Consider the following 14,739-nt stretch of genomic DNA (forward strand, 5'->3'; position numbering starts at 1 on the left):
AGATGTTGTCCGGTCCCATCGCCTTTGAGATATCAAGGTCACTTAGCAGCTTCTGCACCTCCTCCTCGGTTGTTTGTATGTCATCCAACACTTGTTGGTATATTCCCTCTTGATGTTCCCTTCTGTGCTCTCTTCCCACAGCCCTTCCTGTCTCTACTGTAAAAACTTCCTTAAATCTCCTGTTTAGCTCCTCACATACCTCCTGATCATTTCTTGTGAGTTCTCCATCTTCTGTCCTCAGTCTGATCACCTGGTCTTTGACTGTTGTCTTCCTCCTGATGTGGCTATACAACAGTTTCGGGTCAGACTTGATTTTCGATGCTATGTTATTTTCATACTATTGCTAGGCCTCCCTCCTTACCTGTGCATACTCGTCCCTGGTTCTGCAACTGATCTCCCTATTTTCATGTGTTCTCTGCCTTCTGTACTTTTTCCATTCTCTATTGCACTTTGTTTTTGCCTCCTTACACCATCGGGTAAACCAGGGGCTCGTTCTGGTCTTCCCATTGTTTCTGTTGCCCTTGGGAATAAACCTTTCCACTGCCTCCTTGCATTTTGTTGTTACATATTCCATCATTTCATTTACTGGCTTTCCTGCCAGTTCTCTGTCCCACGGAACCTCCTGCAAGAAGTTCCTCAACCCTATGTAGTCCCCTCTTTTATAGTCAGGCTTTTCCCATTCAACTCCTGTTACTCTCTCCAGTTGCAACTCTACTATGTATTCAAAGCACAGAACCACGTGGTCACTAGCTCCTGGGGGACTCTCATATGTGATGTCCTCAATGTCTGAACTGCCCAGGGTGAACACAAGGTCCAATCTTGCTGGTTCATCCTCCCCTCTCACTCTGGTAGTGTCCTTAACATGTTGGAGCATGAGGTTTTCCAACACCACATCCAACATCTTGGCTCTCCATGTTTCGAGACCCCCATGTGGCTCCAGGATTTCCCAGTCAATCTCCCTGTGGTTGAAATCCCCCATAACCAGCAACTTTGCTCTGCTGGAGTGAGCTCTTCTTGCCACCTCAGCAAGTGTGTCCACCATTGCCCTGTTGCTCTCTTCATATTCCTCTCTTGGCCTCCTGCAGTTCTGTGGTGGATTATACATCACTGCAATGACCACCTTGTGCTCCCCAGACTGAAGTGTGCCTACTACGTAGTCCCTTTCTCCTGTCTCGTCTATGCCTCCCATTTTCTCGAATTTCCATCGTTTTTTTACGAGCAGAGCAACCCCTCCTCCCCCTCTGCCCCTTCTATCTTTCCTCATGATCTGGTATCCTGGTGGGAAGATTGCATCTGTTATTGTCTCCGTGAGTTTTGTTTCTGTAACTGCTATGATGTCTGGGGACTTCTCACTGATTCTTTCTTGGGAGAGCAGGAGCCCTGGTGTGTGTGCGCACGTGTGTGTGTGTGTGTGTGTGTGTGTGTGTGTGTGTGTGTGTGTGTGTGTGTGTGTGTGTGTGTGTGTGTGTGTGTGTGTGTGTGTGTGTGTGTGTGTGTGCGCGCGCGCGCCTGTCTACTTCAGCGACCATCTTCAACTCGTCCCAGAATCCCATGCATATGCAGATAACTGTACATTTATTCATCCAAGAGAGGAAATGCCAGCTGGTCTAAGCTACATCAATTACTAGCTTACACCTACATCAGCCTGGAGAAACACAAATGATGATGGTCTAGCCACCATGATGGTAATGCTAGAGCAGTGGTAGGAATGAATGGGTGTTGGTACTCAGGGATAAGGCTGATATCCTTGGGATGAAATTTGATTTCAGACTGACTACGAAGAACCATGTTGTAAATCTTGCAAACAAAGTGGCCTGGAAGCTTACAGCACTTAGATGTATCTCACATCCGCTTGACAGTAAAAGTTATAAGATTCTGTATGAGGCGTAAGTACACTCACACCTTGAGTGTGCTCCACTTTCTTGGATTGCATGCCTCCCTTGCTACTTCTTGACAGAATAGAGAACAGAGCAAGACAACTCATCTCTCGCTTGGACCCAGCCAGGACAGATCTGTCATTTCAGCAGAGCCTTCAACACAGAAGGGATGTGGGTGGCCTTACTGTTATGTGCAAGGCCAACACTGTCAAGGTACCATACTTGGCTCCACTCCGAGGAGAGCGAGAACCGAGTTTCTACACAACAAGACAGGCAGCAAGCAGCAACTACACTCAAGAACATCACTTCATCTGAGATCACTTATTCCTAGGATGACTTGTGTCTGGAACACAGTTGTACAGCATAACGACATTAAGAAAATAATCAGTTAACCAAGTGAAACTGCTGGCTCACAGATGGCTCCAACTTCATCCTATTCTCTATCTATATATTTCATGACAAGAAAAAGACTGTCAAATGAGTTGATGTAGGTAACAGTTTTTCAGCTTGTATATAAAGTTTGGAACCTTTAGCCTAACCTCATGATGATAATGATAATGATGTGGTGGTGGTGGTGGCGGCGGTGGCGGTGATGATGGTGATGATGGTGATGATGATGATGATGATGGTGATGATGGTGATGATGATGGTGATGATGGCAGTGATGATGGTGATTATGATGGTGATGATGATGGTGATGATGGTGGTGATGCTGATGGTGGTGATGATGGTGATGATGGTGATGATGATGGTGATGGTGATGATGGTGGTGATGATGGTGGTGGTGATGGTGGTGATGATGGTGATGGTGGTGATGGTGATGGTGGTGATGGTGATGATGGTGATGATGATGATGATGATGATGATGATGAAGAAGAAGAAGGAGGTCATAGGAATAACCCTTGCCTTAGACAAGTAGCAAGGCTGGTACTGTAGGCAAGCAGACCAGTCCATGAAGCACAAAAAGAGAATAACAACTCACAAAATCATATTAACATGTATATAAACAATTCATGAAATGCGTTTGCTAGGTTTAGAACTAACTTGCTATGACTTCAAATCCTGCTATTTCTAAGAGCAGAATAACATCAGCAGAACAGGCTAAACTTGCAAACATTGTGGCACTCTACAACCCAGACAAAGGAACACTTTACCTCGAATGTGTGGCTCACTTTCGAGTATGCAATACTCAGAGTACAATCGAACCCCCAAAAATAAGGAGGGGTTAGGGACCTAGAAGTCGTTGTGAATCCAAAATCTTAGAATACCACTAAATTATGATTGCATAATGAGTTGATGCTTTAGATAATGGCTCATTTCGGGTGTCAAGAGGCCATTTCTCTCTGCTTTAATCTTATATTGACACTCTTAAGAAACAATGTCTTGTAGAGATTAGGGATGGGATGTTCAATGATCACATTTTAAACAAAATTCTATGGTTGATTTTCAATTTAGAGATTGTGTTCTAAGCCAAAACAATATGATCACAGCAAAAAATTAAAGCAATTCATGAGACACACAAAAAAAAAATTGATAATCAATGATGCAATTGGGGGATAGGGGGTGGGGGGTTGACTGTAATACATACAAACACAGAGGGTTAGAAGATAAAACTAGGGAACAAGAGCACTCAGATAAAATACCGAGGATACCTTATGTCAGAAAACAGAAAAGGCAGTTCGAAGTATACACAGTAGCCAAAGGAAAAATAAAGCCAGTTATTAAAAAACCACATCAAGAGGAAAATGTCAGTAAAGGATTAGGTGATAAGGGTGAAGAAAGATGGTGGACTACTCACAGACAATGATAAGGATGTTTGCGAAGAGCTCAATAGAAGATTCCACAGCATCTTCACATCCGAGCAAGGGCCAGTGTCAGTGGTGGAAAGGAGGATAAACCACACGGAACTGGCAAATACTGAAAACGAGTGAGGAAGTAATGAGGCTCTTGAAGGAATGCAACACAACAAAGGCAATAGGACCCAACAATGCCAAGGATGATGAGAGAAGCCAAAGTCCTCTGCAAGTTGCTTTCCCAGTCCTTCAACTAATCATTAGATAGGAATTGCCCAACAGCTAGAACATGGCACACTTACTTCAAAAATTTAGGAAAGGCAACAGATTAGAAGCCTTAAATTGCAGGACAATATTCCTAACAAGTATACTATGCAAAATAATAAAAAAGATAACTGAAAAATATCAGGTGCAACACCTAGAGAACACAAAATTCCTGGGAGAACAATAGCAGCTGCAGGAAGAGGAAATCATGTCTCAAAAACCTAAGCTGCCCCCACCCCCACCTCCCCTATGATAGGATGATGATTAAACAGGAAAGAGGATGGATGTTTCATATACCTAGACTTCAAGAGCCTTCGACACAGTACCATACAGAAGATAACACAAGATGCAGGCTGGGATGACAGGCAGAGTACTAATATGGATTAAGGAATACCTGAAAGACAGAAAAAGTAACAGTAAGGAATGAAATACATCATGTTAAGCCAGTATAACAAATATGAGACCCCCCTCCCCCCCAAGGATCAGTACAAGTTAAATACTCTTGGATATAGGCATGAAAAACAAGTATAAGCTGTTTGGCACAGGAGGGTCCAGAACACAACACCCAATGAACCATCAATGCTAGAAAGAATTTCTATAGCCTAAGCTACTAAGCTAAATAAGAAATGGACTGAACTAAGAAATAATACGGCATACTGTACACTGATGTCTTATATACATACAATAGTTAATATTAAAAGAACCAGATCATATCAACCAAATGAATGTCAACAAACATGCTAAACAAATACAAATAACACTAGGTACATACTATCTGCATATAAGCTTCCTTGACTAACAATTTTAATTGGTGCACTGAATATACCCCTACATATTTCTTAATAGATATACTAGACAATCTGCACATCACCTGACAAGAATGAATAGTATATAATTGGACACTTATTGACCTGCAAAAGGTTTTTGACAATGAAGACAACAAACACTTTAACTCAAGCTCCATTGACTCAGGTTATTCATACTATTTTATTAAATTTTACCTCAGTAACAAGGAGCCACATACAATCATTTCTGACACTACCTAAGCTACTCTACCCAAAACAATGTCTCCCAGAGAATCATTCAGAGTTCTCTCTTGTTCGTCTTAAGGCATTGTGACCCTTATGGGTTAGTGCTTCCCAATAAATATAATATGCCTGTTCCTCCCTTATATCAATTAGTTAACAAATAACACTCAACGCAGACCAACACTCTTCTCGCTGGTAACACTGTCTTCTCAAATACTGATTCTGTTATGCTTAATGACATAGTAATGAAGTTAAAAAAATATTAACTTGCACTTAATCTAGAAAAGACTTCTAACATAAAATTTAGAAATATACCAACCAACCAAAGAAACCTTAATGTGCAATTAGACCACTCTCTAGACTGGTGAAATTTTATTTGGAAAACGAAAGAATTTTTGAAAAAAAAAAAAAAAAAAAAAAAAAAAAAAAAAAAAAAAAAAAAAAAAAAAAAAAAAAAAAAAAAAAAAAAAAAAGGCAGCACAGTGGATGTGAATAAATGCCAATGTAAGATGCTTGTTAACTGAAAATTTTTAAGTGATTTTATAGGAGATTTAGTTTTTGCTTTAATGCTGGACTTAATGCTTGGACTTCCAGCAGGCGTGCATGAGCGTGTTTGATAGGAGTGAATGGAGGCGATTGGTATTTGGGACCTGACGATCTGTTGGAGTGTGAGCAGGGTAATATTTAGTGAAGGGATTCAGAGAAACCGGTTATTTTTATATAGCCGGACTTGAGTCCTGGAATTGGGAAGTACAATGCCTGCACTCTAAAGGAGGGGTTTCGGGATATTAGCAGTTTGGAGGGATATGTTGTGTATCTTTATACGTATATGCTTCCAAACTGTTGTGTTCTGATCACCTCTGCAAAAACAGTGATTATGTGTGAGTGAGGTGAAAGTGTTGAATGATGATGAAAGTATTTTCTTTCTTTTTTTGGTCACCCTGCCTTGGTGGGAGACGGCCGACTTGTTGAAAGAAAAAAAAAATCATTCCTAAACACAAAGTAATGTATTTATATTTTTAATTTCATTCTTATGTGCCGGAAGGGTCCCTAAGTGGAGTATAGGTGGCAAATGATAAGGCACTGAGACAGTTTATTGAGAAACAAAGGTATAAGGAGCCCAGCCTGCAGTCTGGTGTCCTGTTTATCTGAGGGTATGTGTCTGACTGACTACAGTCTCTCCTCACTTAGCGACGTACTACTTGTTTACCAACGATTCAGACTTACGACGGGCTCTCACCAGTATGCATACCTAAATAATGTATAGTAGAGCTGATTTCCTCTATTCTGTTTATTACAATATATAGTACACTACTGTATAAACATTTAAAAATATACTAAAAATGTTATAAATAGTGCAAAGGTGACATTAAAACAATATCAAAGATGGTTGACACAAACCCACTACCATTATAGAATGCTCCTTGCTTAACAACATATTCGTTTGCCGTCGTTGTCTTAGGAACGAAACTACGTTGTTAAGTGAGGAGAGGCTGTACTCCCTCACTGCAGCGAGTCAAGCAGTTCAAAGTCTGCTGACTTGACTGTATTTGAAGTCCGTGGCATCATGGCTAACGTATGTGAAATATGCTGACATATGAAAGTTGGGTTCTGACATGAAAAAATAATTTGCTAAATCAACATTTGGCATCACTGAAATGGGCAGCAGCATGTGCGAGTTGCAAGAGTCCGAAGTCCAGCAGCACTCATTGGACCCTTGGGTGAAGGATGGACAAGGTGAGAGACTGCTGACAAGTAACTTTTTACCTCTTTCTCCATTATGTGGCTGCCATTTATTATTGAAATAGCTTTTTATTTTTTTCACAACATTCAGAAATTTGTCCTTTACAATATACGTACAGTGGTACCTTGACTTACGAGTTTAATTCGTTCTGTGACCGAGCTCGTAACTCAATTTGCTCGTATAACAAATCAAATTTCCTTATTGAAATTAACTGAAATGCCAGTAATCCTTTCCAGCCCCCAAAAAAACCACCCCAGGGGCAGGAGAAAATACTTCAACATAACGCTAATATCAACTCTATGGCTTATCTATCAGAATTGATCTCATATGACATAATAAACACTATAAGTAACATGGTATATATTCTAGAATGAATAAAATAGGCCATAATATGGCGAGTGTCCAGAACCAGTCTGAGAATATAAAATCATTACTGCTCTTTCCTATAATGTGTTCTTTGGTCCTGGGTAAGAGAAAACAAAGTTTTTGAGAGGCTAACTGCATTAGATCACTAGTGCAGTGATATATCACTGCACTAGTGATCTAACTCGGAAGTAAGTTATTGACTTATTTCACAAAGCCCACCATTTATTACTGAAGTAAATGCAATAATATTAACAGGAATCATAAAAAAATGATTGTTCTACAATTGGCTTGTTGAATATTGGAAATATTCCAAATATTTTGGGATTTGTGTGGGAGTAAAGGCCAAGATATTTTGCAAATGTCAAAAACTTAGCAACTTTATTTTTTTTTGTAGAATAACTAAAGATAATGAGAGTGCTTGTTTTTCAGGTCACCCTGCCTTGATGGGAGATGGCTGGTTTTAAACAAATATTGTGCATTATTACAGGGGTGTTGCTGTTAAATAATAAAAAAAAAAAAGTTTTTTAGGTTATTTTTCACTCGATATTCACAGAACATTCAGCATACAAGAATGATAACAGATGCACTTTGTGAAAAACAACAACCAAGTTTGGATAATAAAAAAAAGTTAGTTGATAGTGGCTTAATGCCCTCTTAAAATATAAGGCACACAAAGACAAAGAAAAAATACGAATACAAGCTTATACATGAAAATAGTAAACCTTTTAAAAGATGAGCTACTGTGTACCTTACACTGTAATGCTTACCCTGTACTACACTTACCTACTAATATCTCTCACATTGTAGTCATGCATGTGGATCAACAAGTCTCAAACCAATCATTACACAGCAAAAGTGAGCTATTAGAGCAATATCAAAATCTAGCTTTAGACAATACTTATTTTTATTATTATTAGACAATACATAACCATTATTTAACATGCTCAACATACAAGCTATTCATACATTTTATGAGACAAAATCCATCGATTAATAAAGCCTTGGATGGTGAAATGTCTCCTTAATATACGTCCCAATACCACATTTGAGTCTTATTTGCATGTGTTGGTGTAATCACCATTTACAACCCATATATACTAGTCTTTACTTCATATCTTCAGAACCCTGAACTGTAATGTTAATTCAGACATATGAAATTTCAGAGTTGCAATGAAACCCACCAGCATCATACAGGAAATATCTCCGATACTCGAAAACATAAACAAATTTATGCAGAAATTCATCTAAAATAGGAGGGCCCAAAATAGGGACCAACATAACTCAAGAAACTAAACTCTGCATATTAAACAAATATGAAAGAAATACTAAAGAATACAGCCTGAATTTATAATATCTGTAGTTACTGTTGTAGTCGTTAATGATGATATTATTTTTAACTCGATGGTCATCTCCTGCCAAGGCAGGATGTCCCAACGAAGAATCCGCATTCACCATCATTTACTCAATCACTATGCTATTAAATTATATATGTAATCAATTACTAAATCAGAAAGATTTTTATACAAGAAATCTGATTTACCTCTGTTGCTTCACCTCCAATATTGTCTGGATTGAAGTCACTGTCACTATCATCTTGGGGTGAAGCCATCAAGGATGAACGAGAACCAAAGAGACTGTCACTTTCAGCAGAAAACTTGTCAAACAGTGGATTTTGTACAGCTAAATCTTCTATGTGCTGCCATGCTTCCTCTCTTTCTCGCATTTTCTCCTTTTCTCTGTGAATTAAACTCTCTGATGAGAATGCATTTTCCTGATAAAAAAATTATTTACAGTTGATTAACATTACACAAAATACATACATTGAATACTATTTAATTTTTCAGGGGCTAGAAATGCCAAGCATATGCTAGGCCTCTTAATAGCATTTCTTCTAGAGAATTAAAACCTTAACCTACCTAAAACTAACCTCCCTTCAATGAAACATTTCAGAGGACATTTGTTGACCCAGGCCATAAACGAGAGTGGGAGGAGATACTGTAACTCTAGCTATAATTTGGGGGTGTACTTTCATTCCTTAAAGAAGGGAGTACAGTACATCAGATTTTTTCTGCATCAGCAGTTCAACATTTTCAGTGTTTTTTATATTCTCTGAAGAAACTGGTGATAATGTGAGTGTGAGCAGGGTAATATTTAGTGAAGGGATTCAGGGAAACCGGTTATTTTATATAGCCGGACTCGAGTCCTGGAAATGGGAAGTACAAATGCTTGCACTTTAAAGTAGGGGTTTTGGATATTGGCAGTTTGGAGGGATATGTTGTGTATCTTTATACGTATATACTTCTAAACTGTTGTATTCTGAGCACCTCTGCAACAACAGTGATTATGTGTGAGTGAGGTGAAAGTGTTGAATGATGATGAAAGTATTTTCTTTTTGGGGATTTTCTTTCTTTTTGGGTCGCCCTGCCTCGGTGGGAGACAGGCGACTTAAAAAAAAAAAATTAGAAAGGAGTACTGGCCCATGCTAAGAAGGTCCAAGTCACATCCGCTTAAGGAACAAGCACCTCAACAGGCCTACTGGTCCAAGCTAAGCAGGTCCAACTCACACCCACTCATGTACTTGACTAACTTATTTTTAAGCTACACAAGGTTTCAGCTTCAATGATGCTACTCAGGAGTTTGTTCCACTCATCTACAATTCTATTCCCAAACCATGGGAAAGTGAGGAAGAATTTCTCCTGTGTAAGCCATGTGTGTTGTAAGAGGTGACTAAAATGCTGGAAGCAAGGGGCTAGTAACCCCTTCTTCTGTATAAATTACTAAATATAAAAATAAGAAACACTTAAGTCTTCCTTGTTTTGCAGGTCACCCAGCCTCTGTGGGAGACAGCCGGTGCATGTAAAGAAAAAAATTACTCATCAGACTGGGAGTTACATGGTGTTACCTACTCATACAGGAGTTTCCTATACGAACATTCAACACACAAGTTAAAATTGAAGAAAATGTTTAGATTCAAATTGTTTTGCAAATAGAGTACAACAAAGTTCAAAGAAATTTATTATAACCATATTTTTACTTTTTTTTTTTTTTTCAACAAGTCGGTCATTTCCCACCGAGGCAGGGTGACCCAAAAAGAAAGAAAAATGCAAAAAGAAAAAAATTGCCAAAAAGAAAACACTTTCATCATTATTCAACACTTTCTAGGTGCAGAGGTACCCAGATACAACATTTCGGAAGCATATATAAAAATATATAACATATCCCTCCAAACTGCCAATATCCAAAACTCCTCCTTTACAGTACAGGCATTGTACTTCCCATTTCTAGTACTCAAGTCCAGCTATATAAAAATAACTGGTTTCCCTGAATCCCTCAACTAAATATTACCCTGCTCACACTCCAACAGCTCGTCAGGTTTCAAAAACTATTCGTCTCCATTCACTCCCATCTAACATGGTCACGCATGCTTGCTGGAAGTCTAACCTCCTTGCCCACAAAACGTCCTTTACCCCTCCCTCCAGCCTTCTTGAGGACGGCCCCTACACCGAGTTTTTTCCCCTACAGATTTATACGCTCTCCATGTCATTCTACTTTGATAAATTCTCTCCAAATGACCAAACCACCTCAACAACCCCTCGTCAGCCCTCTAATACTTTCATTAACGCAACACCTTCTCCTAATTTCCACACTCCGAATTTTCTGTATAATATTTATACCACACATTGCCCTTGGACATGACATCTCCACTGCCTCCAACTGCCTCCTCGTTGCAGCATTTACAACCTACCACTATACTTTCATACATCCCCTTCTTTGCCTCCAAAGATAACTTTTTTTTTTTTTTTGATCTCTACACTTACCCCAATGCACCACTCACCTTTTTCTCTTTATCAATTCTATGGTTAACCTCATCCTTCATAAGTCCATCCGCTGACACGTCAACCCCCAAATATCTGAAAACATTCACTACTTCCATACTCCCTCTCTCCAATGTGATATCCAATTTTTCTTTATCTAAATAATTTGATAACCTCATCACCTTACTCTTTTCTATGTTCACTTTCAACTTTCTACCTTTACACACCCTCCCAAACTCATCCACTAACCTTTGCAACTTTCTTTTAGAATCTCCCATAAGCACAGGATCATCAGCAAAAAGTAACTGTCTCAACTCCCATTTTGTATTTGATTCCACATAATTTAATCCCACCCCTCTCCCCAACACCTTAGCATTTACTTCTTTTACAACACCATCTACAAATATATTTAACAACCATGATGACAATATACATCCCTGTCTAAGACCTACTTTTACCGGGAAGTAATCTCCCTCTCTTCTATACACCCTAACCTGAGCCTCACTATCCTCATAAAAACTCTACACCATTTAGTAACTAACTACCTATTCCATATACATGCAACATCTGCCACATTGCTCCCCTATCCACTCTTATCATATGCCTTTTCTAAAGCCATAAATGCAATGAAAACTTCCCTACCTTTATCTAGATATTGTTCACATATATGCTTCACTGTAAACACTTGATCTACACATCCCCTACCCACTCTAAAGCCTCCCTGTTCATCTGAAATCCTACTCTGTCTTACCTCTAATTCTTTCAATAAAAACCCTACCATACACTTTTCCTGGTATACACAGTAAACTTATTCCCCTATAATTTTTGTCTCTTTTGTCCCCCTTCTCTTTATATAAAGGAACTATACAAGTTCTCTGTCAATCCCTAGGTACCTTCCCCTCTTCATACATTTATTAAACAAAAATATCAACCACTCCAACAATATAAACCCCCCCTGCTTTTAACATTTCTGTCATGATCCCATGAGTTCCAGCAGCTTTACCCCCTTTCATTCTATGTAATGCCTCACGCACCTCCCCCACACTCACATCCTGCTCCTATTCACTCCTAAAAGATGTTATACCTCCCTGACCAGTGCATGAAGTTACTGCCTCCCTTACTTTATCGACATTTAAAATTTCCTCAAAATATTCCCGCCATCTACCCAATACCTCCAGCTCCCCATCTACTAACTCTCCTATTCTGTTTTTAAATGACAAATCCATTTGTTCCCTAGGCTTTCTTAACTTATTTATCTCCAAAATTTTTCTAATTTTCATCAAAATTTCTTGACAGTGCCTCTCCCACACTATCATCTGCTCTCCTTTTGCACTCTCTTACCATTCTCTTCACCTTTCTTTTACTCCCCATATACTCTGCTCTTCTTATATTCTTTGTAAAAACCACTCATAAGCTACCTTTTTCTATTATATCACACCCTTCACTTCATCATTCTACCAATCACTCCTCTTTCCTCCTGCACCCACCCTCCTATGGCCACAAACTTCTGCCCCACATTCTAATACTGCATTTTTAAAACTTGTATTCCCTCTTTTCCTGCCATAATTTATCCTTCAACATTATTGCTACTCCTTCTTTAGCTCTAACTCTATTTGAAACCCTTGACCTAATCCCATTTATTTCTCCCCACTGAAACTCTCCCACCCCTTTCAGCTTTGTTTAACTTAAAGCCAGGACATTCAGTTTCTTCTCATTCATAACATCCACAATCATCTCTGTCTTATCATTCGCACAACATCAACGCACATTCAAACAACCCACTTTGATGGTTTTCTTCTTTTTCTTGTTAGTAGGCTATGCAGGAAAAGGAGCTACTGGTCCATTGTTCCTGGCATTTTAGTTGGCTTTTACAACATGCACGGCTTATAGAGGAAAGATTCTTATTCCACTTCCCCATGGATATAAAAAGAAAAGCAATAAGAACAAAAACTATTAAGATAAAATCAAAGAGAACTCAGAAGAGTGTGTATACATAAACATGTACATGTATGTGTATTTTTTATTTTATTATCACACTGTCCGATTCCCACCAAGGCAGGGTGGCCCGAAAAAGAAAAACTTTCACCATCATTCACTCCATCACTGTCTTGCCAGAAGGGTGCTTTACACTACAGTTTTTAAACTGCAACATTAACACCCCTCCTTCAGAGTGCAGGCACTGTACTTCCCATCTCCAGAACTCAAGTCCGGCCTGCCGGTTTCCCTGAACCCCTTCATAAATGTTACTTTGCTCACACTCCAACAGCACGTCAAGTATTAAAAACCATTTGTCTCCATTCACTCCTATCAAACACGCTCACGCATGCCTGCTGGAAGTCCAAGCCCCTCGCACACAAAACCTCCTTTACCCCCTCCCTCCAACCTTTCCTAGGCTGACCCCTACCCCGCCTTCCTTCCACTACAGACTGATACACTCTTGAAGTTATTCTGTTTCGCTCCATTCTCTCCACATGTCCGAACCACCTCAACAACCCTTCCTCAGCCCTCTGGACAAGAGTTTTGGTAATCCCGCACCTCCTCCTAACTTCCAAACTACGAATTCTCTGCATTATATTCACACCACACATTGTTCTCAGACATGACATCTCCACTGCCTCCAGCCTTCTCCTCGCTGCAACATTCATCACCCATGCTTCACACCCATATAAGAGCGTTGGTAAAACTATACTCTCATACATTCCCCTCTTTGCCTCCAAGGACAAAGTTCTTTGTCTCCACAGACTCCTAAGTGCACCACTCACCCTTTTCCCCTCATCAATTCTATGATTCACCTCATCTTTCATAGACCCATCCGCTGACACGTCCACTCCCATATATTTGAATACATTCACCTCCTCCATACTCTCTCCCTCCAATCTGATATCCAATCTTTCATCACCTTATCTTTTTGTTATCCTCATAACCTTACTCTTTCCTGTATTCACTTTCAATTTTCTTCTTTTGCACACCCTACCAAATTCATCCACCAATCTCTGCAACTTCTCTTCAGAATCTCCCAAGAGCACAGTGTCATCAGCAAAGAGCAACTGTGACAACTCCCACTTTATGTGTGATTCTTTATCTTTTAACTCCACGCCTCTTGCCAAGACCCTCGCATTTACTTCTCTTACAACCCCATCTATAAATATATTAAACAACCATGGTGACATCACACATCCTTGTCTAAGGCCTACTTTTACTGGGAAATAATTTCCCTCTTTCCTACATACTCTAACTTGAGCCTCACTATCCTCGTAAAAACTCTTCACTGCTTTCAGTAACCTACGTCCTACACCATACACCTGCAACATCTGCCACATTGCCCCCCCTATCCACCCTGTCATATGCCTTTTCCAAATCCATAAATGCCACAAAGACCTCTTTAGCCTTATCTAAATACTGTTCACTTATATGTTTCACTGTAAACACCTGGTCCACACACCCCCTACCTTTCCTAAAGCCTCCTTGTTCATCTGCTATCCTATTCTCCGTCTTACTCTTAATTCTTTCAATAATAACTCTACCATACACTTTGCCAGGTATACTCAACAGACTTATCCCCCTATAATTTTTGCACTCTCTTTTATCCCCTTTGCCTTTATACAAAGGAACTATGCATGCTCTCTGCCAATCCCTAGGTACCTTACCCTCTTCCATACATTTATTAAATAATTGCACCAACCACTCCAAAACTATATCCCCACCTGCTTTTAACATTTCTATCTTTATCCCATCAATCCCGGCTGCCTTACCCCCTTTCATGTATGTGTAGTGTGACCTAATTGTAAGTAGAAGTAGCAAGACGTACCTGAAATCTTGCATATTTATGAGACAAAAAAGACACCAGCAATC

The 14,739-nt window shown here is 39.5% G+C and overlaps 1 protein-coding gene across 9 annotated transcripts in view; it reads right to left on the minus strand.

Annotated features, from left to right (window-relative positions):
* LOC128696182 (serine/threonine-protein phosphatase 2A 56 kDa regulatory subunit gamma isoform) overlaps window positions 1-14,739 on the minus strand; it is a 154,611-nt gene that overhangs the window by 11,685 nt on the left and 128,187 nt on the right. For 7 of the 9 annotated variants that reach the window (XM_070094910.1, XM_070094909.1, XM_070094908.1 and 4 more), the window contains one exon: window positions 8,613-8,808. In XM_070094910.1, the coding sequence (XP_069951011.1) occupies window positions 8,613-8,808 (196 nt within the window). Of the gene's footprint in view, window positions 1-3,675; window positions 3,795-4,196; window positions 4,329-8,612; window positions 8,809-14,739 lie in introns of those variants that run through there. The other 2 variants (XR_011393269.1, XM_070094911.1) reach the window with 2 other exon arrangements.

The sequence above is a fragment of the Cherax quadricarinatus genome, chromosome 48 (assembly GCF_038502225.1).
Source record: "Cherax quadricarinatus isolate ZL_2023a chromosome 48, ASM3850222v1, whole genome shotgun sequence".
Classification (NCBI taxonomy): Eukaryota; Metazoa; Arthropoda; class Malacostraca; order Decapoda; family Parastacidae; genus Cherax; species Cherax quadricarinatus.